The sequence below is a fragment of the Hyperolius riggenbachi genome, chromosome 6, assembly GCF_040937935.1.
Source record: "Hyperolius riggenbachi isolate aHypRig1 chromosome 6, aHypRig1.pri, whole genome shotgun sequence".
NCBI classification, from domain to species: domain Eukaryota; kingdom Metazoa; phylum Chordata; class Amphibia; order Anura; family Hyperoliidae; genus Hyperolius; species Hyperolius riggenbachi.
Genome location: NC_090651.1, coordinates 15,755,481 through 15,780,388, shown reverse-complemented (window position 1 = coordinate 15,780,388; position 24,908 = coordinate 15,755,481). Strand labels below are relative to the sequence as shown.

The 24,908-nt window shown below is 46.4% G+C and overlaps 2 protein-coding genes and 1 long non-coding RNA gene across 6 annotated transcripts in view; 2 read left to right on the top strand and 1 right to left on the bottom strand.

The window, feature by feature from the left end:
- The window catches only part of STT3A (STT3 oligosaccharyltransferase complex catalytic subunit A), a 49,270-nt gene extending 38,769 nt beyond the window's left edge, over positions 1-10,501 (top strand). For both annotated transcript variants that reach the window (XM_068238870.1, XM_068238871.1), the window contains exons 13-18: positions 1,831-2,019; positions 3,416-3,532; positions 4,698-4,800; positions 7,873-8,061; positions 9,264-9,379; positions 10,224-10,501. In XM_068238870.1, coding sequence (XP_068094971.1) covers positions 1,831-2,019; positions 3,416-3,532; positions 4,698-4,800; positions 7,873-8,061; positions 9,264-9,379; positions 10,224-10,262 — 753 coding nt within the window. In that variant the 3' untranslated portion in view covers positions 10,263-10,501. The remainder of the gene's footprint in view (positions 1-1,830; positions 2,020-3,415; positions 3,533-4,697; positions 4,801-7,872; positions 8,062-9,263; positions 9,380-10,223) is intronic.
- LOC137520677 (uncharacterized) overlaps positions 1-21,148 on the bottom strand; it is a 34,963-nt gene extending 13,815 nt beyond the window's left edge. The window contains exons 1-2 of the long non-coding RNA XR_011021912.1: positions 20,992-21,148; positions 6,480-6,647 (exon numbers count right to left, since the gene is read on the bottom strand). This is a non-coding gene — a long non-coding RNA (uncharacterized lncRNA). The remainder of the gene's footprint in view (positions 1-6,479; positions 6,648-20,991) is intronic.
- Positions 21,149-21,228: 80 nt separating this feature from the next.
- Positions 21,229-24,908, top strand: part of CHEK1 (checkpoint kinase 1) — a 36,276-nt gene continuing 32,596 nt past the window's right edge. The window contains exons 1-2 of one of the 3 annotated variants that reach the window (XM_068242398.1): positions 21,229-21,350; positions 22,742-22,868. The gene's annotated coding sequence lies outside the window, so the exon portion shown is untranslated. Of the gene's footprint in view, positions 21,351-21,638; positions 21,674-22,741; positions 22,869-24,908 lie in introns of those variants that run through there. The other 2 variants (XM_068242399.1, XM_068242400.1) reach the window with 2 other exon arrangements.

Here is a 24,908-nt window from a genome sequence, read left to right as displayed (position 1 = left end):
GACCCCAATATGCAGCTATGACCCCAATATGCATAAATCGTTAGCAGATATCACCCCAATATGCACAAATCCTTAAGCAGATCTGAAAAGAAAAACCCATTTACTCACCTAGTCAGAAGAACTCCTGTCACGATCTCCTCCTGTCACGATCTCCTCCTGTCACGATCTCCTCCTGTCACGATCTCCTCCCGTCACGATCTCCTCCCGTCACGATCTCCTCCCGTCACGATCTCCTCCCGTCACGATCTCCTCCCGTCACGATCTCCTCCCGTCACGATCTCCTCCCGTCACGATCTCCTCCCGTCACGATCTCCTCCCGTCACGATCTCCTCCCGTCACGATCTCCTCCCGTCACGATCTCCTCCTGTCACGATCTCCTCCTGTCACGATCTCCGGTCCCGACCTCCTTGTGGCGCGCAACTCCCTCGGCTCCTCTTCCTTCCTTCCCGACGTCACGTCCTGCCTGCACTACACTGCAGGGCTACGGGAAAATGGCCGCCCGAAGCCCTGCACTGGTCCGGCGGCCTCTCTGATAGGCTGCCGGCCAGCTGGCAGCACACGTCACACGCGCACATGTAACAAGCGCGCCGCAGCCACTGACACTCACTACCGGTGTAGTGTCCGAATGGGCAGCCCTGCAGCACCGGAGCCGCGACTGAGCCGCGGCCTAGGAGCCGCGGCAAAGGTGAAAAAGAGCCGCTTGCGGCTCCGGAGCCGCGGGTTGCCGACCCCTGACATAGGGGCTTGTAATTATGGCCAGAACAAACAGAAAAATAACCACTTATATTTCAAAATAATATACTGTCGCCATACATTGTGATAGGGACATAATTTAAACGGTTTAATTATCGGGACCACTGGGCAAATAAAACGTGTTTGTTTTATCCACAGGAGAATGTTTAATTTTAAAACTATAATGGCTGAACACTGAGAAATAATGATTTTTTTCTTTTTTTTTCTGTTTTTCTCATTAAAATGCATTTAGAATAAAAAAAATTCTTAGCAAAATGTACTATCCACAGAAAGCCTAATTGGTGGCGAAAAAAACGAGGTATAGATCATTTTCTTGTGATAAGTAGTAATAAAGTTATTAGGGAATAAAAGGGAGGAGCGCTGACAACTGAAAATTGCTCTGGTCCGTTAGGATAAAAACCCTTGGGGGTGAACTGGTTAAAGAGGAACTTAAACCAAGGATTGAACTTCATCCCAATCAGTATCTGATACGCCCTTTCCCACGAGAATTATGTACCTTTTCTTGAATAGATATCAGGGGGCTCTGTATGGCTGAGATTGTGGTGAAACCCCTCCCACAGTGTGATGTCATATCCGGACAGTTTGCTGTCTGTGAACCTTGTTGCATTGTGGGAAATATTGGCTTTTTCCAACTGCCAAACAAGCAGTGCACTCTCAGTAACGAACATTCGGTACAGATCACCTGACAGGATTAAAGATGTCGCCACCAGTGATACATTTCAGAATGTAAATCAGGGAGAGGAAAAATTTTACAATGGGTAAACACTGACTAAATGATCTATAAATGAATTTTGTAAACAAAAATCAATTTTATTTATTACTAGTGACCTAAGCCGTTTAATAAAGGGGCTCTAGGTCTGTCACCACCGTGCACCTGCACGGCCAGCTGGCCCGTCTCCTGGTCCGTCTTGTGTCCTGCCCCAATGGCTGTCGGTGCAGGACATGCGCAAAAGCACTGACACAGGGACAGGATGCAGGGACACTTGCCTTATATTAGGTAGGATGTACTTTTCAGTACAGGTTCTCCTTAAATGATTACGTTCCACATCCTCATGTCACCCACGTTGTGTCTTCCAGGTTGCCAGCGGTATGATCATGGTCATGGCTTTCTTCCTCGTCACCTACACATTCCATTCCACCTGGGTCACCAGTGAAGCTTATTCATCCCCGTCCATTGTGCTGTCGGCACGCGGTGGAGACGGAAGCCGCATCATCTTTGATGACTTCAGAGAGGCTTACTACTGGCTCAGGCACAACACACCGGAGGTGAGCATAGCAGGGCTCTACTGCCATTCACACAGTATACTGGAACTGGCTGGTTTATTTGCTCGCTGTTCAGTGTCGCTTTCATAGAAACCTGGACAAGCTATTGTACAGAGCTTACTGGGACAGTATAGGGGGCTGTGCATAATGAGCAAGCTGGGTACCCCTAGTCAAAAGATAAGATTGTAGACAGAAAAACACCAGTGAGGAACGACTGCAAAAAGATGCTGAGATCATCGTGCTCAACAATCCTCTCCGGATGCTTAAAATCTTGTAATGATACAAGCACAGCATATGCAAGGTGTGTATGATATTGTGGGCAAAGTTAGTCATATTTGTGTTTTGCTGTTCTCTTTTCTAGTGCAACAAATATGATGGCAGAACAGCTTAGCAAAGTTGCATCTGAGCAAAGCAAAAGACTTTTGGCTCTATGTTCTCCAGACAGACTAGACCATAGCAAAAGCTACAGCATGTCATCACAAACACCTCCTACCAACTGTAAAGCCCGGTGGTGGAGGGGTGGGGATTTGGGTTTGTTTTGCAGCCAGAGGACTTGGGCACCTTGCAGTCATTGAGTCTTCCATAAATTCCCTCGTATACCAAAGTATAGTATAATATTTTCTTCATCAATCCAACCGCCAGAGTGCTGTCCAGCCAATGCCTGATTCGGGCTGTTGCATTAATTTGTGAGAGGCCGGTAATGTTATTAACCTTCTGGGGACCGCACAGCGTAAATCCTATGCCGCACTTGTGGCTGCCTAACTCTGATGCGGTGTAGGATTTATGCCACCTGCTGCTTCCGCTCCCGACGCGATCGTGCGCACCCGAGGGAAGAGATTAACCTGTCATATGACAGCTGACTTCTCCCCTCAGTGATCAGGAGCCATGGCGAATAGCTCCTGATCACGTGATCACTACAATTGCTGGCTGATCGTAGTGATCAGTGTTAGCAGCGGCGGTAGGAGAGGAAGAAGACACCTTCCTGACGTTCCCCCGGTGATCGGCATTCCCCTCCGCTCTGGCCGGCATCACCACTGGCTCTGCCTTGAGTGTTGGGTCCCAGCTTGATGACATCATCGAGCGCGACCCAGAACTTAGTGGCAGTGCGAGCGGGGATGCCAGCCAGAGCGGAGGAGGCTAGAGCTGCTCATCGCTGGAGCCTGGGAGGTGAGTAAGGCTGCTGGCTACAGAAGGGACACCGATGGGTATCTATATACAGTGGGGATCCAGCTGCCTGACCCTCTAAACTCACCTCGCCACTTCCCCGCCCCCCCTCCCTTCCCCCCGGTCTGGTCCTTAAGGGGGGTTAGGCAGCTGGTCCCCAGAGGGATAAGGCAGATTAATTGGGGATAAGGCAGATTAATTGAAAGCTCAGAATTGACTTTATTTTCACTTGAAGGATGCAAAAGTCATGTCCTGGTGGGATTACGGGTACCAGATTACAGCAATGGCCAATCGAACAATTCTAGTGGACAACAACACGTGGAATAACACGCACATCTCCAGAGTGGGCCAGGTGAGTCGCTTTAAGCTAACTTCTGCTTAATGCATTCATGATGTCATCAGTATGCTGCTCAGTGTCTTTATATAATTATTACTTAGACACTGAAGTGAGAAAAAAATTATGCTATTATGATTTGTATGTGTAGTACAGCTAAGAAATAAAACATTAGGAGCAGAGACATGAGTCTAATATTGTTTCCAGTACAGGGAGAGTGAAGAGACTCCAGTTATCTATGCAGAAGAGCCATTGAGCTTCAGTGTCTCCACATTTATATCGTGCTGACTGCATTTCCTACAGAGAACACTACACCAATCATATGGCTCACAGAGGCTATCTTATCCCAACACATTCAGTTTGTAGGCAAGCCATTTAAGCCATTTTTCAATTCACTTATTGTCCTATGTTTTTCTCCTAGGTGATATTTTTACACCTTATCGATAAAATGCCTTTTAGGCCACAAGCAAGCAATTACTCAGAATAATTTTGACAACACTTTCACTTACTTTTTTAATTGCAAAGTGCTGAAAACTTATTTTAACCTCCTTGCCGGTTATCCCAAGCTCAGCTCGGGGTAACCTGCGCAGGAGGATTTCTCAGGCCCTGCTGGGCCGATTTGCATATTTTTTATTTTTTTTTTGGTACACGCAGCTAGCACTTTGCTAGCTGCTTGTAACATCCGATCGCCGCCGTTACCCTCCGATCTGCCGCGCCGGCCACCCCTCCTCCAGACCCCTGCGCAGCCTGGCCAATCAGTGGCAGGCAGCGCTGAGGGGTGGATCGGGATTCCCTCTGATGTCCCGTAGTTGGTGACGTCATCCCGCCCTGTCGCCATGACGACCAGGGAAGCCCAGCAGGAAATCCCGTTCTGAACGGGATTTCCTGCTTGCTCTGATCGCCGGAGCGATCGGAGTGGCTGCGGAGATGTCGCTGCTCAGCGGCTATCATGTAGCGAGCCCTGGGCTCGCTACATGATGTAAAAAAAAAGTGCTCTGCTGCCCCCTTGCCACGGGAATTGGACCGGCAAGGGGGTTAAACAGAATATGAAAAATGATCACCTAAGATACAACTCAGGAGAATACGTGAATTGAATAAGGGCCTGCAGCCTACTAATGTGATTCTGAGATGATTCTGTATGCCTCCTATGTAATGTCTACCTCTCCTCCCTTTATTCTCGCAGGCCATGGCATCCACAGAAGAGAAAGCCTATGAGATTATGAGGGAGCTGGATGTTAGTTATGTTCTTGTTATATTTGGAGGCCTTACTGGGTATTCCTCAGATGGTGAGTAATAATGACTGACAGTGAAGCTTGATTGCAATGATCTAGTGTGAGCTCTGTGACTTCTAAGTTACTTGTTGTCCAGTCTGGCATGAGGCATAATAAAAATGTCTCACAAATTGTTATGGTCTGTAATCGTATTCAATGCCAAGCAGCTGCAGCTAAAGCAGATATAATTTTGAGATGCAAAAAGGGAAGTAAAAATGCAGGGTGCTAGCATAATACTGCCACTGTTTAACCACTTGTCCACTGAGGGTTTAACCCCTTTAGGACCAGAACTTTTTTCACCTGTCAGAGCTCCTCCCATTCTTTCGCCAATAACTTAATCACAACTTGACTTGATGTATATTTTTTTTGCCACCAATTAGGCTTTCTTTGGGAGGTACATTATGCTAAGAATTATTTTATTCTAAACACATTTTAATTGGAATAATAAGAAATACATTTAAAAAAATTCATTATTTCTCAGTTTTCAACCATTATAGTGTTTAAAATAAAAATTTCTACTGTGAATAAAACCCACACACTCTTTGCCCATTTGTCCCGGTTATTGCAACGTTCACATTATTTCCCTAGTACAATGTATGGCGCCAATATTTTATTTGGAACTAAAGGTGCATTTTTTCAGTTTTGCGTCCATCACCGATTATTAGCCCGCAAATTAAAAAATCACAGTAATATACCATCTTCACATACCTATTAAAAAAAGTTCAGTCCCTAAGGCAACTATTTATGTATTTTTGACTAATTTTCGCGGCCCTGGGACTTCAAATGAAGTTTCCCAGGGCGTGATTATACTGCACCTGGTGCAGTAAGTAGTTAAAGGATACCTTAGCGCTACTTATATTTAAAAAACAAACAAAAAAGACGCCTTCTGTGTGTGAGGAGTTGTGCAGAGGCTTTACCGCACCTCCTGTGCCCTGGCGTCACCCTCTGTTCTCTTCCAATTGCCTCGTTCTGATATTGCTAGTCGGTGACCTCTGACCCAGACATACTATGCTTTGCATGCACAGTATGTCCGCTTGGGCTCCTTGTGACCGGGCAAGCTCATGTCATAAGGATTTGTCAGGGAGCGCAGTTGCATGGCACAGAAGCGGACATACTCCGTGTGCACAGCGTAGTATGTCCAGGTTGGAGGTTGCCTACCAGCTATATCAGAATGGGGCAAATTGTAGGGGCATTTAAGGGGGCTTAGATGCTTTCCTTGCATTGAAAGAAATCCATGGTTATAATTACTAGGTAATTCCCAGTGCTGTTGATCCAGGGATTTTATCTGATTGCCATCTGGAGCTGTGAAGGAATTTTTTCCCTTTTGGGGGATTAATTGGACCATGCCTTGTAAGGGTTTTTTGCCTTCCTCTGGATCAATTGAGATATGTGAGGGAACAGGCTGGTGTTACATGTATTTTCTGGTTGAACTCGATGGACACGTCGTGTCGTTTTTTTTTTTTTTTTTCCCAACCCAAATGGCTATGCAACTAATTACTCAACTATATAGGATAACTATATAGTTATCCTACATGCATTTGTCCCAAAGTAATGCCTTATGCGTAAAAACCACCATCTGTTACAGGTTACAGTACAGCTAGTACCTGACAGCAGACATATTGCATGGTTAAGTCATATCCAGTTCTGAGTCAGCTGTTCAGGATCCATATAGCTGTTAGCCAAAAGCTTCTTACTTTGTTTGCTTAGCAGAGGCCTGTTTCCATGTTGTGTCTTCATGCTCTGAATGCAAAAATCAGTCAATCGAATGACGTGAATCACAGCTGATTCTTGTGCGATCCACTGATATCTTGCGTCCTCCTTGATAGACTCAGCTGGTCAGTTCGCCGTGATATCGGTCGCACCTTGAAAAAAAGACAAATGATAAAGCAAAAATCATAAAAAATAAAGAATGATGCAAACATTTTTAAAAAAACTGAAGTGAGAGGGATATGGAGTCTTCCATTATTTCCTTTTAAACAATGCCAGTTGCCTGGCTGTCCTGCTGATCTTTCATGCATCAGTGGTGTCTGAATCATACATGAAACTAATACAGTCAGACTTCAGTCAGAAACATCTGACCTGCATGCTTGTTAAGGGACTATGGCTAAACTTAGTAGAGGCAGAGGGTCAGCAGGACTGATGTAACTGCACACTCAAGTGATGCCAGCCGAACAATAAAAAAAAAAAAGATGAGTGATGACATCATCAGCGTGCTGCTGGCTGCCACTGTCCAAACATTAGGCAATAGGGGTGTTTGTTTTAAACACTGAACAGTATTTTCTCGATGTTCTGTTTTAGACTTGGTTCCCACTTGAGCCGGATCAGCAGGAGCGGATAGTGTAATGTCCTCTCTGATGGTCGCACTGGAGCCCGGGGCGGATGTTACCCCCATTTGGCCATATGGGGAACGCATCTGCCTGTGTGAACGGCTCCTATTTATAAAATAGGAGCCGTTCACTGTCCATGTAGCAATGAGCGGAGCACGGGCAAAAAAGGTCTGTTCTCAGCTCAAGTGGGAACAGAGCCTAAAGCCTGGTACACACCATGCAATTTCCCATCAAATAGATGGGTCGATAGATAATTTTCGACAGATCCGATCTATACAAATCGATCAGAAAAACAATCAGCTATCAGATCGGACCTGTTGGAAATTATCTATCTGACGTGAAATTGCATGGTGGTGGGATAGAAATCTTTCCTTTGTGTATTAAGCTGGTTATCTGGCGTTAGCACTCATGCTGGGAATACACGATGCGATTTCTGATTCGATTCTGATATCTTTTCTTATCTATTTCCATTCACTTCTATGAGAAATTGATCAGAAAAACAATCGAAAATCAGATCGGACATGTTGGAAATTATCTATCGAACCATCTATCTAACACAAAATTGTATGGTGTGTACCTAGCATTAGAGGAGGGATATCTTTTTCTCTTATTCCTTTCCTGCCACAATCCTTTTGCCTACTCCAGAACTGTGCAGCAGTGATACCAATATCGCTTAACCTCAGCTTGAGCTTATTGACACTATGATGCTTTGTTTAGTTGTCTGATAGACATCATTTGATCAATCTGTCTTGCCTTTCAGATATAAATAAGTTCCTGTGGATGGTGAGAATTGGCGGAAGTACAGATACCGGAAAACACATAAAAGAACATGATTACTACACGCCAACCGGGGAATTCCGTGTGGACAGGGAGGGCTCCCCAGTCCTCCTCAATTGCCTTATGTACAAGATGTGCTATTATCGCTTCGGACAAGTGTACACAGAAGCCAGTAAGTACTTACCCGGAAACATGCAGAATATCGTTGTGGCATCTAGGGCTGGCTGTCCCCCTCGGGTCACTTGACCAATGTCATTAATTCCATATGCCCTTTTTTTGCATAATCTCAGGAAGCAATGAGACAGATTTTTTAAAACCCCAGCAATAACTGGCGCACAACTAGTGCACACTAGGGCTTATTTTCAAGGAAACGTGTTACTTGAGATAATGTAGTCATGTCTCTATGGGATCTGTATCAGCAGATCATGCTGTCCGTGGGTCCCCTGGGTGCAGAGGCGTATCCAGAGGGGTGCAGGTATGGCACGTGCCGTGGGTGCCTCCTTACTTTAAAGAGATTGAGCAGCTGGCAGTGGCTCTGCAGCAGCTCTGCCCTTCAGTGTAACTTGAGGTAGGAGGAGGGAGCAGAGCAGATCAGTTCGGAGTCGGGTAACTTGATGCTGGACAGCATGAAGAAAGTTTAGCATTATCTAGAGATCTTACTTTGTACAGCGCCATGGAATATGTTGGCGCTTTATAAATCAATAATAATAATCTAGAGATCTGTTTGGGGGGGGGTAGTCTAATTTTTGAGGGACATTCTGCTGCCTGATTTGGTGGATATGTATACTGTCCATTTTTCAACTTGGACGCAACCAATATTGAGTTAAGATTTTCTTAAAGGGAACCTTAACCCAGGGGGGAGGGGGGGGAGTTTCACTTACCTGGGGCTTTCCCAAGCCCCCTGCAGCCGTCCTGTGCCCTTGCTGCTCCTCAAGTGACCTCCGGTCCCTGCCGCGGGTTAGTTTCGTTCTCAGCTGACTGAGAGTCGGCCCCCAGCATACTGCGCCTGCGCACGACACTCCTGACGGCGAGGAAGGCAAAGAAGAGTACGCGTTGCCGGGAAAACAAAACTAACCCGCAGCAGAGGACCTGAGGACACTCGAGCTGCGAGGGCACAGAACGGCTGCAGGGGGCTTGGGGAAGCCCCAGGTAAGTGAGAAAAATTTTTTTTCTTCCCCCTGAGTAAAGGTTCCCTTTAAGCATTCCTCCTTCTTGCTTCCCTGGGGCACAATTTTTTTTGTTTGCCAAGGTGCTTTTTTCCCTCTCTACGCCTCTGCCTGGGTGGCTTCTGTCATTCACTGGCTGCACATTCTAACTATTGTACTGTAAAAGAACTACACGTTTTCCACAACCTCCCCTTGTTTTGTGTTACAGAGAGACCTCCGGGTTACGATCGGGTAAGAAATGCCGAGATCGGAAACAAAGACTTTGAGCTTGATGTGTTGGAAGAGGCCTACACAACCGAGCACTGGCTTGTCCGAATATACAAAGTACGCACTACCTCCATCTTCTGTTTCTTTATATTAATTTACCAAGCTTTTTTTTCTGCTGATATCAATAATGTTTCATTATTGTGGCTTGCAAAGGGGGGAATTCATGATTCTTTTTAGCTGATTGCTATTGCATTCCTTCGCAGCAGGAAGCCCACTTCCTCACTCCCCTCTCCATTGAGATGTGCAGGAGTATTTGGTAGACCTGCCTGTTCATTTCCTGTTCTGGTGTGTTGGTTTTCCTCATAAGACTTTCTTAAATTGGTATGCCATAGAGGGGCATCATTGCTTACCTATGGGGTGCTGCTCCTCTGTTCCGCCCCTTCCATTTGGCATGTGCCATCTTCTCCTCAGACGTGTCGCAGCAACTGCAGTTTGTATGTTCCCAGCAGTGTTGTGTGCGCTCGCTGCAATGCATGCTGGGAGATGTAGTATGTGACTGCTAGTACAGAGATCTCTGTACTGGCAGTCACAAACTACATCACCCGGCATACAATGCAGTGCGTGCACAACACTGCCAGGAACATACAAACTATGGTTGCTGCAGCACGTCTGAGGAGAAGATGACACGTGCCAAACGGAAGGGGCGGACCAGAGGCGCAGTGCCCCGTAGGTAAGTAATGATGTAAAACATGTCGTCCTCTGACCCCTCTCCCCCCGTCCCCGTCCTCCGTTTCCACCTCTACTAAAAACACAAGGAGGGCCTGATGGTGGACATCCAGAAGCGATGCCATCTTCAAGGCCCAGTATCTTCCCCTTTCAGGACATAGAAGTTATGAATAAATTAAACGCTGTATTGTAAAATATTTTCCAACAATCTTTAATTCTTATCGCCGCCCTACAGGTGAAAGATCTGGATAACCGCGGATTGTCACGGACATAACGTTGCCTTCAGCTTCATCACAAACCGCACTGAAAGAGCCCTTGCCTGTGAACCAGATATTTTTTTTTATACTGTTTCTATCGACAGGAAGAATGGAACTTGATTGGCCATGGTGGTGATGCACTGCTTGCTGTCCATACTGAGTGGAGTGCTTTTTACCAATACGAATGTGTTACCAAATGATTGAAATTGTTGTTTAAACTTTACAGTGGTCAATTAAAGTTGGGGATAAAAAATAATGTGGCTTTCATTTATTTATTTCGAGTGGAGTATTTGCCTTTTCTTTACAATGGCAGCCATTTTTCATATTTCAGTTAATGATTCTACAATGGGTACAGGCAGTCAGCAGCATCTTGCAGGAATGTTTCCCATAGTAGGTAATAAACAATTGCTCCACCTCTGGATCTACCCGTTTCTTCCCAGAGCCTGCATGCATAGAAAGGCTGGTAAAGTGGCTGGGAGTGTAATGGTTAAGGGCTCTGCCTCTGACACAGGAGACCTGGGTTCAAATCTCGGCTCTGCCTGTTCAGTAAGCCAGCACCTATTCGGTAGGAGACCTTTGGCAAGACTTCCTAACACTGCTACTGCTTATAGAGCGCGTCCTAGTGGCTGCAGCTCTGGCGCTTTGAGTCTGCCAGGAGAAAAGCGCGATATAAATGTTCTATGTTTGTTTGTTACATCCCATATCATTTTTTATTGTTTCATAGAAAGATTAATAAACAGTGTTTCAGGACCAGGCAGGATCCCTTCCTCAAGGTAAAACTTGCTTAAGGCAACAATCTGCCCACATAAATCACAGAATATTTAAAGAACAACTATCAAATAAACTTTTTCTGCAAACCCCACATACTTGGAGCTTTTAGCCAGCAACACTAAAATGCTTTTCAGAGGTCTCTCAGCACAGCCTGTGTGAAATGAAAAGCTGTATTTAGGGCTCTTTCACACTAGGATCTGATCTGTATGTTTTGACGGATTGCTCCTAGGATGCGTTTAGAAAGGTAACATGAAAGTCTATTTGACTTTCATGTTAACTTTCACATTCGACAAAGCCTTCCAGAGTGTTACGTTGTAACACATCTGGGAGCTTCATAATGCCCAGTGCCGGCGGTTTCCCATCGGGTGTATTAGAACTAGCGCCGCTGATCAGCGTCGCGCTGAAAACTGTTCATGCACTCGTTATGTAATGTGAAAAAGCCCTTACCAGCTGTTTTGTAACTGTGTTGGCAGCAGGAGGATGGGGAGGAAGAGCTGAACTGTAACCTGGCTGTAAACTGTCTACTTTACAATGGGTGGCAGAGAAAGGCACACAGAAAGGAACACACAGAGCTGCAGCTGATGATGATGATGATTTACACACAATTGAAGCTATATTTCTGCTTTCTATCATTCTGAACAGATTCCAGTCACAGTATTAGAGCCAGTGAAGATTGTTTCTGCATGCTGGATGTGCTGGGCACAGTCCTCCATAGTATGACCACAGTGAGAACTGTTCTCTGTAAATGTCACTTAACCCCCTTGGCGGTATGAAAAATCCCGCCAGGGGGCAGCGCAGCAATGTTTTTTTTTTAAAATCATGTAGCGAGCCCAGGGCTCGCTACATGATAGCCGCTGCTGAGCGGCATCCCCCCGCCCGCTTCGATCGCCTTCGGCGATCTCCGATTTCCCCCGTCGCCATGGCGACGGGGCGGGATGACGTCTGTGACGTCGGGACGTCATTGGGAGTCCCGGGCCACCCCTCGGCGCTGCCTGGCACTGATTAGCCAGGCAGCGCTGGGGTCTGGGGGGGGGGGCGCGCCGCAGCAGATAGCGGCGATCAGCTAGCAAAGTGCTAGCTGCGTCCAGCAAAAAAAAAATTATGAAAATCGGCCCAGCAGGGCCTGAGCGGCACCCTCCGGCGGCTTACCCCGTGTCCAGCACGGGGTTACCGCTAAGGAGGTTAATATTAGGGGGACATAGCTAGGGGCTTCGTCGCGTTCATCGATCGTCCCAAATTTGCACCCGATCGTGCAAGTCGGCCCAATATCTTCCTGCATGCGTGATCAACTCCTGTGACCAATTTTGTCCTAAAATTGGTCGCATTGCCGGTCGGGCATGCACTTGGCGGCACCGATTTTCATCCGATTCTATTATAATTTAATCAGATGGTCGATCGCCCGCCAAGTCGCCTGATGTTTGGCTACCTTAAGGGTTGATCTTATTGTGAGTGCGAGACAATCTTCTTAAATCAAGACCAGCTTCTTCGCAGAGCCTGCCTTGTCATTGTTAAGCCTTTAACCACCTGGGCGTTACGGCCGAGCTCAGCTCGTCCAGTAACGCCGCGGTGTTTTGCTCGGGCCCTAGTGGGCCGAGTTGGATATTTTTTTTTTTTTTTTTTTTTAAACACGCAGCTAGCACTTTGCTAGCTGCGTGTCTTACCTGATTGCCGCCATGCGCCGCTACCAGCTGCAAAAGTGGGCCCCGCAGACCCCTTGTGCAGCCTGACCAATTGCCGCCAGGCTGCGCTATGGGGTGGATCGGGACTCCCTGTGATGTCATGACGTCACTCCATTCATCGCCATGGCGACGGGGGAAGCCCTAAAGGAAATACTGTTCAGAACAGGATTTCTGGATGGGTCTTCGCGCCAGGAGGTGCAGGGAGGGAGGCTAGCTACATGATTAAAAAAAAAAAATTTGGGCGAAAGAAACCGCGGGAATCAAAACGCCAGGCAGGTTAAAAGGTTTGGTAAACTAATGTGTAATTGCTTCTGTATATGACATCAATGCTATCAACAAGACATTGCAAATTCCTTATTTTTTTTTTTTCTTCTTTAAACTCAGATGCACACCACATGCGGAAAGCTTGTCAGCTAGGGGCCTATCAGCCTTAAGTGGCTGTATGCCATCGCTGGGTAGTGCTGTCATCATCGTTCGTATGATATTATATTCATATTTCTTATATTGCTTATAGGTAACTTGATTATGTACTCGCCCTTTCAGAGCCCGATCCTCCCCACCCTGAAACCAGCCGCGCTATTCCAACTATCCCATCTCCCCAACTTTAAAACGCTGGGCAGTAAATTCCAGCCACCGCATGTGAGCACACACACTCAACCCTCATCCATTCAACTCTTATTCCACAAACTACCCATTCAAATTCACAAATACCACAACCCTATCACCAGTCTCTACTACGGATTGCCCGGCCGCCTCGAACCCTCCCGCCTTTATCCCCGAGATGTATCTATATTTATGAATAATTTAAATACCCTTCTGTGATTACTCGCCAGATTTTACTGTACGGTCTTGCCCATTCACCTCCGTCATAAGTCATATCTTCCTTCATATTTTGGCCTACAGGATTGCTACCACCACACAGCTGATCCATTCTACAGACCCATTCATCCAAACGTGGGGGGGGGGGGGTGGTTCTTTCCACTTATCCAGTATCATTCTTTTAGCAACCTTGGTACCTACCTCTTTGATTAAAATGATACCCTTACATCCACCCGTATCAGCAAATCCAAAGATAGCTTCTTCTGCAGATAGATCGAACGTATCTGTTAATAATTCTCTACAAAAGAGGATTATTTCTTCCCAAAAAACTTTAACTATGGGGCATGTCCACCACATATGCAGCTCTGTCCCGGCCTCCTGCCCACACCTCCAACAAATCTTTTTATGACTAGTAAATTTCTGGATGCGTGATGGAGTAACATACCATTTAGCCGTGGTCTTATACTGGATAAGTTGTAAACCCGTATCCCATATGGACCAATTACTCTGCCAAATCTTAGGCCATTTGTGACTAAGAGTAGGACTAACAGCCGTTTCCCATTTTGTACAATAGATTGGGGTAGAATTATCTAACTCTCCTGAGCTATTAAGTTTTTAGATAGAGCTTTATCCATTTTTTTTGTTGAGCAAGATGTGTTTTTCTAGTATATTCAAGTCTTTCCTACTTTTCGAGTGCACTTTTTGCAGGAAACTTTGCTTGGATTAGTCCCCAAGTATCTTTCTGCCCATAGTTGTATAAAAGGCTAGGGATTTTCAGAGTGTGATCGCCCCTGAGGTTAATACGGGTTTCACTACTTATAATATTCTTTATAAACCACGACTTCTTCACGCCTGGAATAAAGTCTGGGTTGTCCCTCAAGGTAGTCATGGGCGAGAGGCCCGATTTTTGGCATTTTTGCACAAACCAATAGAAAGATTTTAGTGTTGGTGTAATCAGAGGATGGTCGGTAGTCGAATATACTTTGTAAATGTTGTTAGGTATCCATGAAAAGATTAAATCAGGTTTACCTTCCTCCTTTTCTAATGATGTCCATATTTTGCCTATTTTGTTAGGAGAGGATTCTATCCTCCAGTCTAGAATTCTAGCCAAATGTATACTTCTATAATAATTCTGGATATTTGGGGCGGCTAGACATTGCAAATTCCTAAGATGAAAGCTTAATAGATTATCATTTTATTCAAGTTTTCCACCGGATAGGAATATACAAATCAACTGCAAACAGAATATCACACAAATATCCACATGAACAGAAATGAGCACAGCAGTCTATTGCACAAAACGGGAGCACAGAACAAAACTACAATGAAACAAAATTACAAGAAGAAAGTTTAATAACTGAATCTGAAGTAAACTATCAAGTTTAATGTAGAAAAACGAATTATTCTAATCAGTTGCCTCTGTTTTTGTTTACTGCTGTAAATAACTACAGTATTACCTTCCTGTACCCACCAGGGTTGCAGCCCAAGACTTCATATGCTGTCACAACTGTAGGTGGAACAGGAATTGTGACTGGCTGCCTATCACACAAAGAATCCAATTCAAGCTACAGGTCCATACTCGCCATCAGTTAGTGTTCGCCAAGCGAACATCAAATTTTCCTTTCGTGAACATGCAAACTTCCGTAAATGTTTGTGAACATGTGAACCGCCATAGACTTAGGGCAGGCAAATTTTAAAACCTACAAAGACTGTTTCTGCCCACAAAAGTGATGGAAAAGTTGTTTCAAGTGGTCTAACACCTGGACTGTGGCATGCCGGAGGGGAGTCCATGCCAAAAGCAGCTATATTTCCAAATTTGGGCCTCCCGTTAGTTCTGGAATATTTATCAGGAACTCCTTTTGAACCCATCCAGGAATGTTCGCTATGGTTCAAAACTTTGAAAGTAGTCTTCCTGCTAACAATAACCTCGGCCAGAAGAGTGTCCAAACTGCACACCTTGAGTCATAAGGAACCTTACCTAACTTTTTTTCAGGACAGAGTTCAGATACGGCCAGTTCAAGGGTTTTTACCAAAGGTCCCAACTTTTCTGCATATCAACCAGGAATGGTCACTACCTGTATTTAGCCAAGAGGATTCTGTACCACTTCACCCTCTCGATGTAGCAAGAGCATTGAAAGATTATATCAAAGATATCAGAAAGACATAGACTCTTTATAGTTCCGGCAGGGGGAGGCGGCTTCTACAAGGACCATGGCCGCCTGGCTTACCAGGACCATCTGGGATGCTTATAAAGCAAAAAACAAAGAACCTCCAAAAGATATCAATGCACATTCGACCAGAGGGGTGGCAGCATCATGGGCAGCACATGTCAACGTCTCAGCGGCCAAGATAGGTCAAGCAGCCAATTGGAGTACTATAAACACTTTCATCAAAACATCAGGTTGATACTTCTACTTTGACTAGTTTAGAGTTTGGAAGAGCAGTATTATCTTCCAGTAATTCATCCTCTGTTATTTGAAAATTAGTAATTAAAGTTGTAATCTACTTTTACCTGCTCCAGTTGCCCTCCCGTCTCTTTTGTTCTAGTTAAATCCCATAATGCTGCCATGGAGGCATGGAGAAAGCGGAAAATTCAATACTGACCTAACGGTAGTTTTCCTTTCCCAATGCATCCATGGCAGCACAAGGGACCCACCCACTGTTCGGTGAGGTATACAGGCATGGGCAAACTCGGCCCTCCAGCTGTTACGGAACTACAATTCCCACAATGCATTTGCCTTTATAAGTCATGACTGTGGCTGTCAGACTACTGCAATGCATTGTGGGATGTGTAGTACCTTAACAGCTGGAGGGCCAAGTTTGCCCATGCCTGTACCAACTACAAGACAGGGATGGGAGGGTCAGTTAGACCTTCATAGATAATTGTTCTGTGGGGTATTGGGTGGGTAGGGCCAATACCCATAGTGCTGCCAGGGATGCATTGGGAAAGGAAAATTACCGTTAGGTAAGTATTCAATTTTCCGCTATCTGCAGCTCCATGTGCCTTCCTCGGTTTAGGAGAGAATGATTGTTGGTTCTCCAGGAATGTTTGATCTGCCATGTTACCTTGCTGCCTCGCAAATGAAGCCAGAACTAAAACTGGTTGCTACTGAAATACATACATACCCACACAAGGTCATGATCTTTATCTGCCTGACAGGAAACAGCTGAATCCTGGAGGCCTCTCATCCTGTCAGTAACATTACATGACTTTAGGTATGACAGTTAGTCAGTTGGCGCAAAAGTCAGGACGGGGCAAGCACAATTTTAGCCTCCGTAGAAGCGCGCTAAAGCGCGAAACGGCCGTCAGGCGAGCAGTGCCCAGCACCCACCATCACACCTCTGAGCACCGGTATGCCCATGTATGCTGCACTATTGTTTTGTATTTATGCATTCGGACTGTGCCTCACTTTTTGAAGAAAAAATTTACGTTGCAGTGCCGATCATTCCTGCTCCTTCTCCTTCTTCCACAATTTTAGCCTCACTTTATACATATATGGGGGGAAAAAAGCATTTTCAGAGGAATAAAAATCCCACTGAAGCCAGGTATGGAGCAATCATAAAATGGCAGCCTAAGGCGTACGAGAGAGAACGGCGCTGGAGACTTGGGCACAGGATACAGCCGGTATATGGCTGACCCTGCTGCTGCACAAGTCCCGGCCGTGTTAATTACTATTCCCCCTCCAGGTCGCCATGGATGGTGGGGAGTGAAATCATTTGGCTTCCAGCAATTGCTGGAAACCGAATTATTATGTTTATTTATTATTTTATTTATTTATTTATTTATTGTATTTATAAGGCGCCAACATATTACGCAGCGCTGGACAATAAATAGGGATACATACAATATTTAGGGGTGACATACAGCAAAATGACAATACCTGAATACAAGAAAGACCAGATCACACAGCACAGTATGAGTACAAGGTGATGCTTAGTCAGTCACTGGATGGAGCATGGAGATTAGGCAAGTTAGGTTCACTCAGATGCATAGCATGGGTGCACAGTAATGGAGGTGCATGATCAGGTTGGACACAAAAGGAGAACGACCCTGCTCAAAGGCTTACAATCTAAAGGGAGAGGTAGGGACACGAGAGGTAGGAGACCAGAGTTCAGCTGCGGGTTTAGAGCACTTGTGAATGCTGGTAGGCCAGAGTGAAAAGGTGAGTTTTGAGGGCTTTCTTGAAGATGTTGAAGGAGGGGGCTGCCCTAATGGGTGGAGGTAGGGAGTTCCATAGTGTTGGAGCAGGTCTTGAGAAGTCCTGGAGGCGTGCATGGGACTGGGTGATGCGGGGGGCGGTTAGGCGAAGTTCATTGGAAGAGCGGAGTGAGCGGCTAGCTGTTTTAAAAGTAACTTCAGCTCCATCTTCTGACAGCGCTGAAGTTACTCCCTGTGCGCTGCTATAAATTACGGCCAATGGTGGCGCCGGCTGCGCCCAAATCTCCTGCGCTGGTTTCAGCGTGTTCGCAGCCTAAGACCTCTTGCACACTACATGCGATTCCGATTTTTTTTTTTTTTTTTTATATATGATCTGATTTTTTATTCCGATTTAAAAACCTAGCAGCATGCAGTACTTTTTAAAATCGGATCGTATAAAAAATCGGAATTGCACGTAGTGTGCAAGAGACCTGAATGTTTGGAGAGGTTTGCTTTACTTCACAGACTCTGAAGGTAGGGCGATTTTAAAGTGTACCAGATGATGGAAAGTAAAGATTTGATACTTACCCGGGGCTCCCTCCCGTCCCATAAACACGTGCGAGTCCCAAGCCGTCCTCCCGCAGTCTGCTGTTCAGCCGCGATCAGCCCCGGTAATATGCTCAGTCGGGTCCAGCCTTGGTCTTCTGCGTATGCCTCTCATGCATGCGCAAAAGACCCAGACTGACGTGACTGAGCATATTAGACATTGAGGTTGGCCTGCAGCTTGGTCCCAGTGTGTAATTCAGCCCACTTTGTATTTGAGTTTGACACCCCTGGTCTATGAGCATTACCAAAGGGACCCTTAAAGAGAACCCGAGGTGGGATTTAATTATATTAGTGGGGCACAGAGGCTGGTTGTGCACACTACCACCAGCCTCTGTTGCCCCATGGTGTGCCTCCAGGACCCCCCTGTGCGCCGCTGTACCCCCCGCAGTGCTAGTGACACACAGCGTGTCACCAGCACAATGTTTACCTATGCCTGTCTGTTCTAGTAGTTTTGGTGGAGCACTCCTCTGTAGCTTCAATGCGATGTGCCACAGTCAAGCCGGCCACACTCCAGCGCTGTAATAGTTCCAACGGATGAGACTGGCACCATCAGGTAAGTATATGCTCTTTTATTCAATAACAGCCATTATAGCGACGTTTCAGGGCAGCCGCCCCTTTATCAAGCTAAGCTGTCTTGCAATAGAACAAATTTCACTCGTACAAGTACGCCTTATATACACAACATGCTATGCATCAGCCAATCAAATTGAATGCTGTTTACCCCCAATCATATGGTCCATCCTCACAGCGGACCTGATGGGAAACCAAGTTAATCGGCTCCAATAGGTCCGTTTGAACATATGCCCACCTCCCTCCCACACTCACCATCAGTCAGAAGGAAAACGGCAGGTCAGGTTGCCGGGGACGCTTTGCTGTTTCTCCCACCAGGCCGCCGGACCGGCGGACCTGATGGGGAACCTGCACGCGTGACGTGAGCGGAGGCGGCAACCGCCATCCTCGCCCACGTTTCCCAGGCAACTGCAGACGCATGCGGCGAACAACGCCGCTCTGCGCTGCAGATGACAGCAGACCCGTCATAATCCGCCGGGCCAATGGGAGACCTGGAAATGGTAAACATTTTACCATTCAATTTGATTGGCTGATGCATAGCATGTTGTGTATATAAGGCGTACTTGTACGAGTGAAATTTGTTCTATTGCAAGACAGCTTAGCTTGATAAAGGGGCGGCTGCCCTGAAACGTCACTATAATGGCTGTTATTGAATAAAAGAGCATATACTTACCTGATGGTGCCAGTCTCATCCGTTGGACCTATGCCTGTCTGTTAGCGCCGCTCCCCCGCCTCCCCGGTATCGGCACTACCCGCCTGCGTCCCTTCCCTCCAATCAGCGGCGCTAACAGACAGGCATAGGTAAACATTGTGCTGGCAACATGCTGCGTGTCGCCAGCACTGCGGGGGTATAGCGGCGCGCAGGGGGGTCCTGAAGGCACACCATGGGGAAATAGAGGCTGGTGTTAGTGTGCACAACCAGCCTCTGTGCCCCACTAACATAATTAAATCCCACCTCGGGTTCTCTTTAAAGAGACTCCGTAACAAAAATTGCATCCTGTTTTTTATCATCCTACAAGTTCCAAAAGCTATTCTAATGTGTTCTGGCTTACTGCAGCACTTTGTACTATCACAGTCTCTGTAATAAATCAATGTATCTTTCCCTTGTCAGACTTGTCAGCCTGTGTCTGGAAGGCTGCCAAGTTCTTCAGTGTTGTGGTTCTGCTATGCACTCCCCCCTCAGGGGGGAAAGAAACACACAAATGATCTCTTGAGATTCAAAAGGAAAGCTGTATACAGCCTGCTTGTGTATGGATGTATTTTCTATGTGTGGACATACTGTACATCAACCTACTTCCTGTTTTGGTGGCCATTTTGTTTGTTTATAAACAAACTTTTTAAAACTGTTTTTAACCACTTTTAATGCGGCGGGGAGCGGCGAAATTGTGACAGAGGGTAATAGGAGGAGATGTCCCCTAACGCACTGGTATGTTTACTTTTGTGCGATTTTAACAATACAGATTCTCTTTAAAGTAGATTGCTGCCCAATAGCCTGCGCAGTGTACCTGTACCCTTTTACAGAGGGCAGTCGCAATGAGGAAGTGGGTCCAGCACTAGGCTCAAGAGGGATGGGGGAATCCTCTGTGGTCTCCCTCTACTGAGGTAAGTTACTTTTTTTCTTTACAGTCACAGCTTGGTAGTTTTTGTATATGTCCCAACTTTTTGAGATAAGTAAGAGGGACACTTAAAGAGAAACTCCGACCAAGAATTGAACTTTAACCCGTTCAGTAGCTGATCCCACTTTTACATGAGAAATCTATTCCTTTTCACAAACAGACCATCAGGGGGCGCTGTATGACTGATATTGTGGTGAAACCCCTCCCACAAGAAACTCTGAGGACCACTGGTACTCCTGGCAGTTTCCTGTCTGTGAACCTTGTTGCATTGTGGGAAATAGCTGTTTTCAGCTGTCTCCAACTGCCAAAACAGCATGCAGCAGCTACATCACCTGCAAGCAGTAAAAATGTCACCATGTGATAAATGTCAGAAAGTAAATCAGGGAGAGGAAAGGTTTTACAATGGGCAAACACTGACTAAATCATTTATACATAATTATTGTAAAAATGAAGCACTTTTTTATTACATTATTTTCACTGGAGTTCCTCTTTAAGCTACGCCCCTAATCACGCCCCCTGTACGCCCCTCTACACGCATAACGCATACCATAATGAAACTCTACAGATGTGAGGTGGGCAGCATTACAGTCACCATCTCCTATCATAATACGTCAGCAGCTTCTTCTTCTTCTTGTGCCGTTTATCACCCTGGCCCCGCCCACGTCCTTTCTCAGGCGGGCTGTGACTGTCCCCCAGGTAACCGCAGGACTGGCAGCTCGCGTCACGTGACGAGGCGGGCCGTCTCCGAGGCAACCGAACGCCTGGCAAACCGCGTCACGTGACTGAGGCGCGCGCACGGTGAATGACGACGTCGGCCGGCGCGTGGAAGCTTTGAAGCGTAATGCGCGGGAAAAGTCGGCGCTGAAGTGAGGAGATTCTGCGGGAGAGGGCGGGCATGACCGGCAGGTGAGTGCGGCAGCCAGGCGGAGCACTACATGTCCCAGTAAAATCCTGAGTGCCGCAGCTATCCCGGGAACCGGCCTCGCCTTGCAGAGCAGCCGTCAGCCTCTGAGGCGAGGAGGGTTATTACTGCTGTCAGTGTCACGCACTTCCGGTCAGCAGGGACTCGGCAGGAAGTGGAGGGGAACTCCTGGTGGTCAGCAGCGCTGGAGGCTGAGTGTACACAGAGTATATAGCCAGACACAGCATAGTTTCCATGCATTAATGTTCTGTCATTGCAAAACAGCTTTCTCTCTTCACTGGATTCAGCTGGTGGGCGGGGCAGGCAGGTATGACTGACAGGCTGCATTCCATGGTATAGAAACAATGTGTCTATGAGGAGGTGGGGCTCACAGGAAGCAGGGGTGAGGAATTTTAGGTCCCCCTCTCTCCTAATAAGAAATAACCTTTTCCACTAGCTGCGTTTTTGCCAAAAATGCAAAACGCATGCGTTTGCTGATTCCTAGGCTCCGTTCAGACTATGCGCGTTTGCAGAATGCATAGAGATGCAAAGAAATGGCAAGTTGAAAAAGCATGTGTTTTTCTTGCGTTCGAATGCGTTTTCTATTGCGTTTTTCACACAGGAAACAGAAAAGAATTATGGGAAAGCAGAGGGAAACGTACGCAAAAAACGTGTGGTTTGATACGCGTCCATAGACTATCATTGTGTACGTTTCTGTGCGTACCGCACAGAACTGCATGCAGCAGTGCAGACGAGAAACTTATGCGTCTCATATGCATACGTGTGAACCAGCCCACTGAAAACCATTACTAGCCGTTTCTATGCGGAAACTTGGCCTGTATGCGTTCTCTAAAAACGTCTAGGAATGCTCATAGTCTGAATGGGGCCCTTAGGTGCAGCCTGTTTAAAATAATAATCCTGGGTGGCCTTTTCCACTGCTGCGTTCCGATTTTAATAAAAAACACAAACGCATGTCTGTGCGATTGTGATGCGTTTTATGTTTCAATGTAAAGTATAGGAACGCATGAAAAACGCACAGAAATGCGTTTGCGTTTTGTATTGACTTAACCACTAGTATCTATTTTCAAAAATCAAGACTACACTTGCCAATCAGAAAAACGCAAACACACAAAAAACACGCATCAAAATTGCTCAAAAGTGGGAAAGGACCTGGGGTCTTAAAGGGAACCTTAACTGTAGAAAAAAAGCTTCTGCTAGCTGTCTGTAGCCACCCTGTGCCCAAGCTGTCACTAAGCGTTCCTCCAGTCACCTGCAGTGACCCTCTTCCGGCTGACTGGCGAGTCGATGGGCCACTTGCGCGGCCGTGTCCACACCCGTACTCGATCACACTCCCATTGCGCATGTGTAATAGAGATTTTATTTTTGTATTGCGCAGAGCGATTAGGAGGTGCATGGATCAAGGCCACACATCCAAGTGACAGAGGATCGCGGTGGGGGACCGGTGGATTGCTTTGTCACAGTGCAAGCACAGGGCGGCTGCAGGGGGCTGGTAGAAGCCTCAGGTAAGTTAAACCCATTTTTTTTTGTTCTGACTTTCCAGCATACCTGTCATGCCAGCGTACAATTTTCTTCTGCGCTTGTGCATCACTGCCTTTTCACTATGCTTGACAATTTGCATATAAAGTGCACAGAAGAGAGCTTAAGGTTAGATGCCCATGGACAGGGGGTGGGGGGGGTTAATGGTTGCTCACCAGGGGAGGGTTCTGTGAGAGAGTGTAGGGAGAGGTTAGGTCATAGTAAAATATCAGTAAATATTACTGATATTTTACTATACGACTGAAGTGGTAGAGTATCGGTGAGTTTACAGATATTCTATTATGGCCATCTTAGAAATAGTGTATGGTGAATTGATAAATATTTGTCTGGTGGTTTAACATGTCAAACTAATATGCACGTACCAGTTGCCTGACTCTCTTGCTGATTCTGTGTCTTTAATACTTTTAGGGCCCGTTCAGATCACAAATGCGGATGGCCATGCGTGTGGACCGCAACGCGTACGAACGCATGGCCATCCGCGTTTGTGTGCGTTGCGTGGCTGATCCCATCACTGAAAAGTGAATGGGACAGCCACGCGTTTTAGCAAAATCTGCGTGCAGCATGCGTTCCCGGACCGCACAGGTCCGGAACGCATGCAGTGTGAACATCAGACATTGCACTCTATGCAATGTCTGATGTCGTGCGTATCGGCCACCTGCACGCGTTTCCAAAACGCGGCTGGAAACGCGTGCAGTGTGAACGGGCCCTTAGCCTTAGCCCCTCATTAAGCATGCAGATCAGGTGCTCTGACTGAAGTCATGCTTGTTTCAGGTGTGTGATTCAGCCTCTAGACCAGGGGTCCCCAAACATTTTGGATCGAGGGCCGGGTCAACATTGTTCAGACTGCTGGGGGGTCGGAGTATACATAAAATGATGTAGAAGTCTTTGCACGCCAGACAGTGAGGCCACGTTCACATTATGAAACACGGATGGCTGTGAGTTCGGAACGCAATGCATATGAACGCACGCCATCCGCATTTTTATGCGTTGCGTGGCTGATCCCATTCACTGAAGTGAATGGGTTAGGCGCGCATTTCTGCAAAAAAATGCGCGCAGCATGCGTTCCCGGACCGCACTGGTCCGGAACTCATGCAGTGTGAACATCAGACAGTGCATGTCTGATGTCGAGCGTGTCGGCCTCCTGCACACGTTCCCGAAATACGGATGGGAATGCGTGCAGTGTGAACGGGGCCTTAAGCATACCCAGGTGACAACCTGCAGTCCAGTTGGACAGCAGTGTCACCTGATGTAGAATTTGATTGGAAATTAGCAAATGGCTGCTTTGTGGCTTCCATGAGGATGGGTGGTGCCAGCACTGCTATTCTATATGCGGACCACCAATATTTAAAGATGTAGCTGACCACATCTATAAGTAATACAATTTGTGTCTGTGGGGCCAGTAAAAAAGCCTCAGGGGGCCTCATTCGGCCCGCGGGCCTTAGTTTGAGGATCACTGCTCTAGAGCAACCAGCAGGACTGCAAACAACTGGTATTGTTTAAAAGGAAAAAGCAGTATCATCAGTTTAGGTTCCCTTTAAAGGGAAACTGAAGAGAGAGGTATATGGAGGCTGCATGTTTATTTCCTATTTAGGAAAACCAGTTGCCTGGCTGTCCTGCTGATCCTCTGCCTCTAATACTATTAGCCACAGCCCCTGAACAAGCATGCAGCAGATCAGGTGTTTCAGACTTTAAAGCCAGATCTGACAAGACTAGCTGCATGCTTGTTTCTGGTGTTATTCAGATACTTCTGCAGAGAAATAGACCGGCAGGGCTGCCAGGCAACTGGTATTGATTAAAAGGAAATAAATATGGCAGCCTCCGTATACCTCTTACTTCAGTTCCCCTTTAAGACTGGATAGAAGGATTTATATTGGCTCTAGTCTACTGGGGACCCAGCAGGAAACCTCACAGGGAACAGTTTGCTAAGTACAGCACCCTCTACAGCACAAAGCATTGTGATTGTCCGAATAGTGTATACATAGTACTACAACTTATCTGAGCCTAGC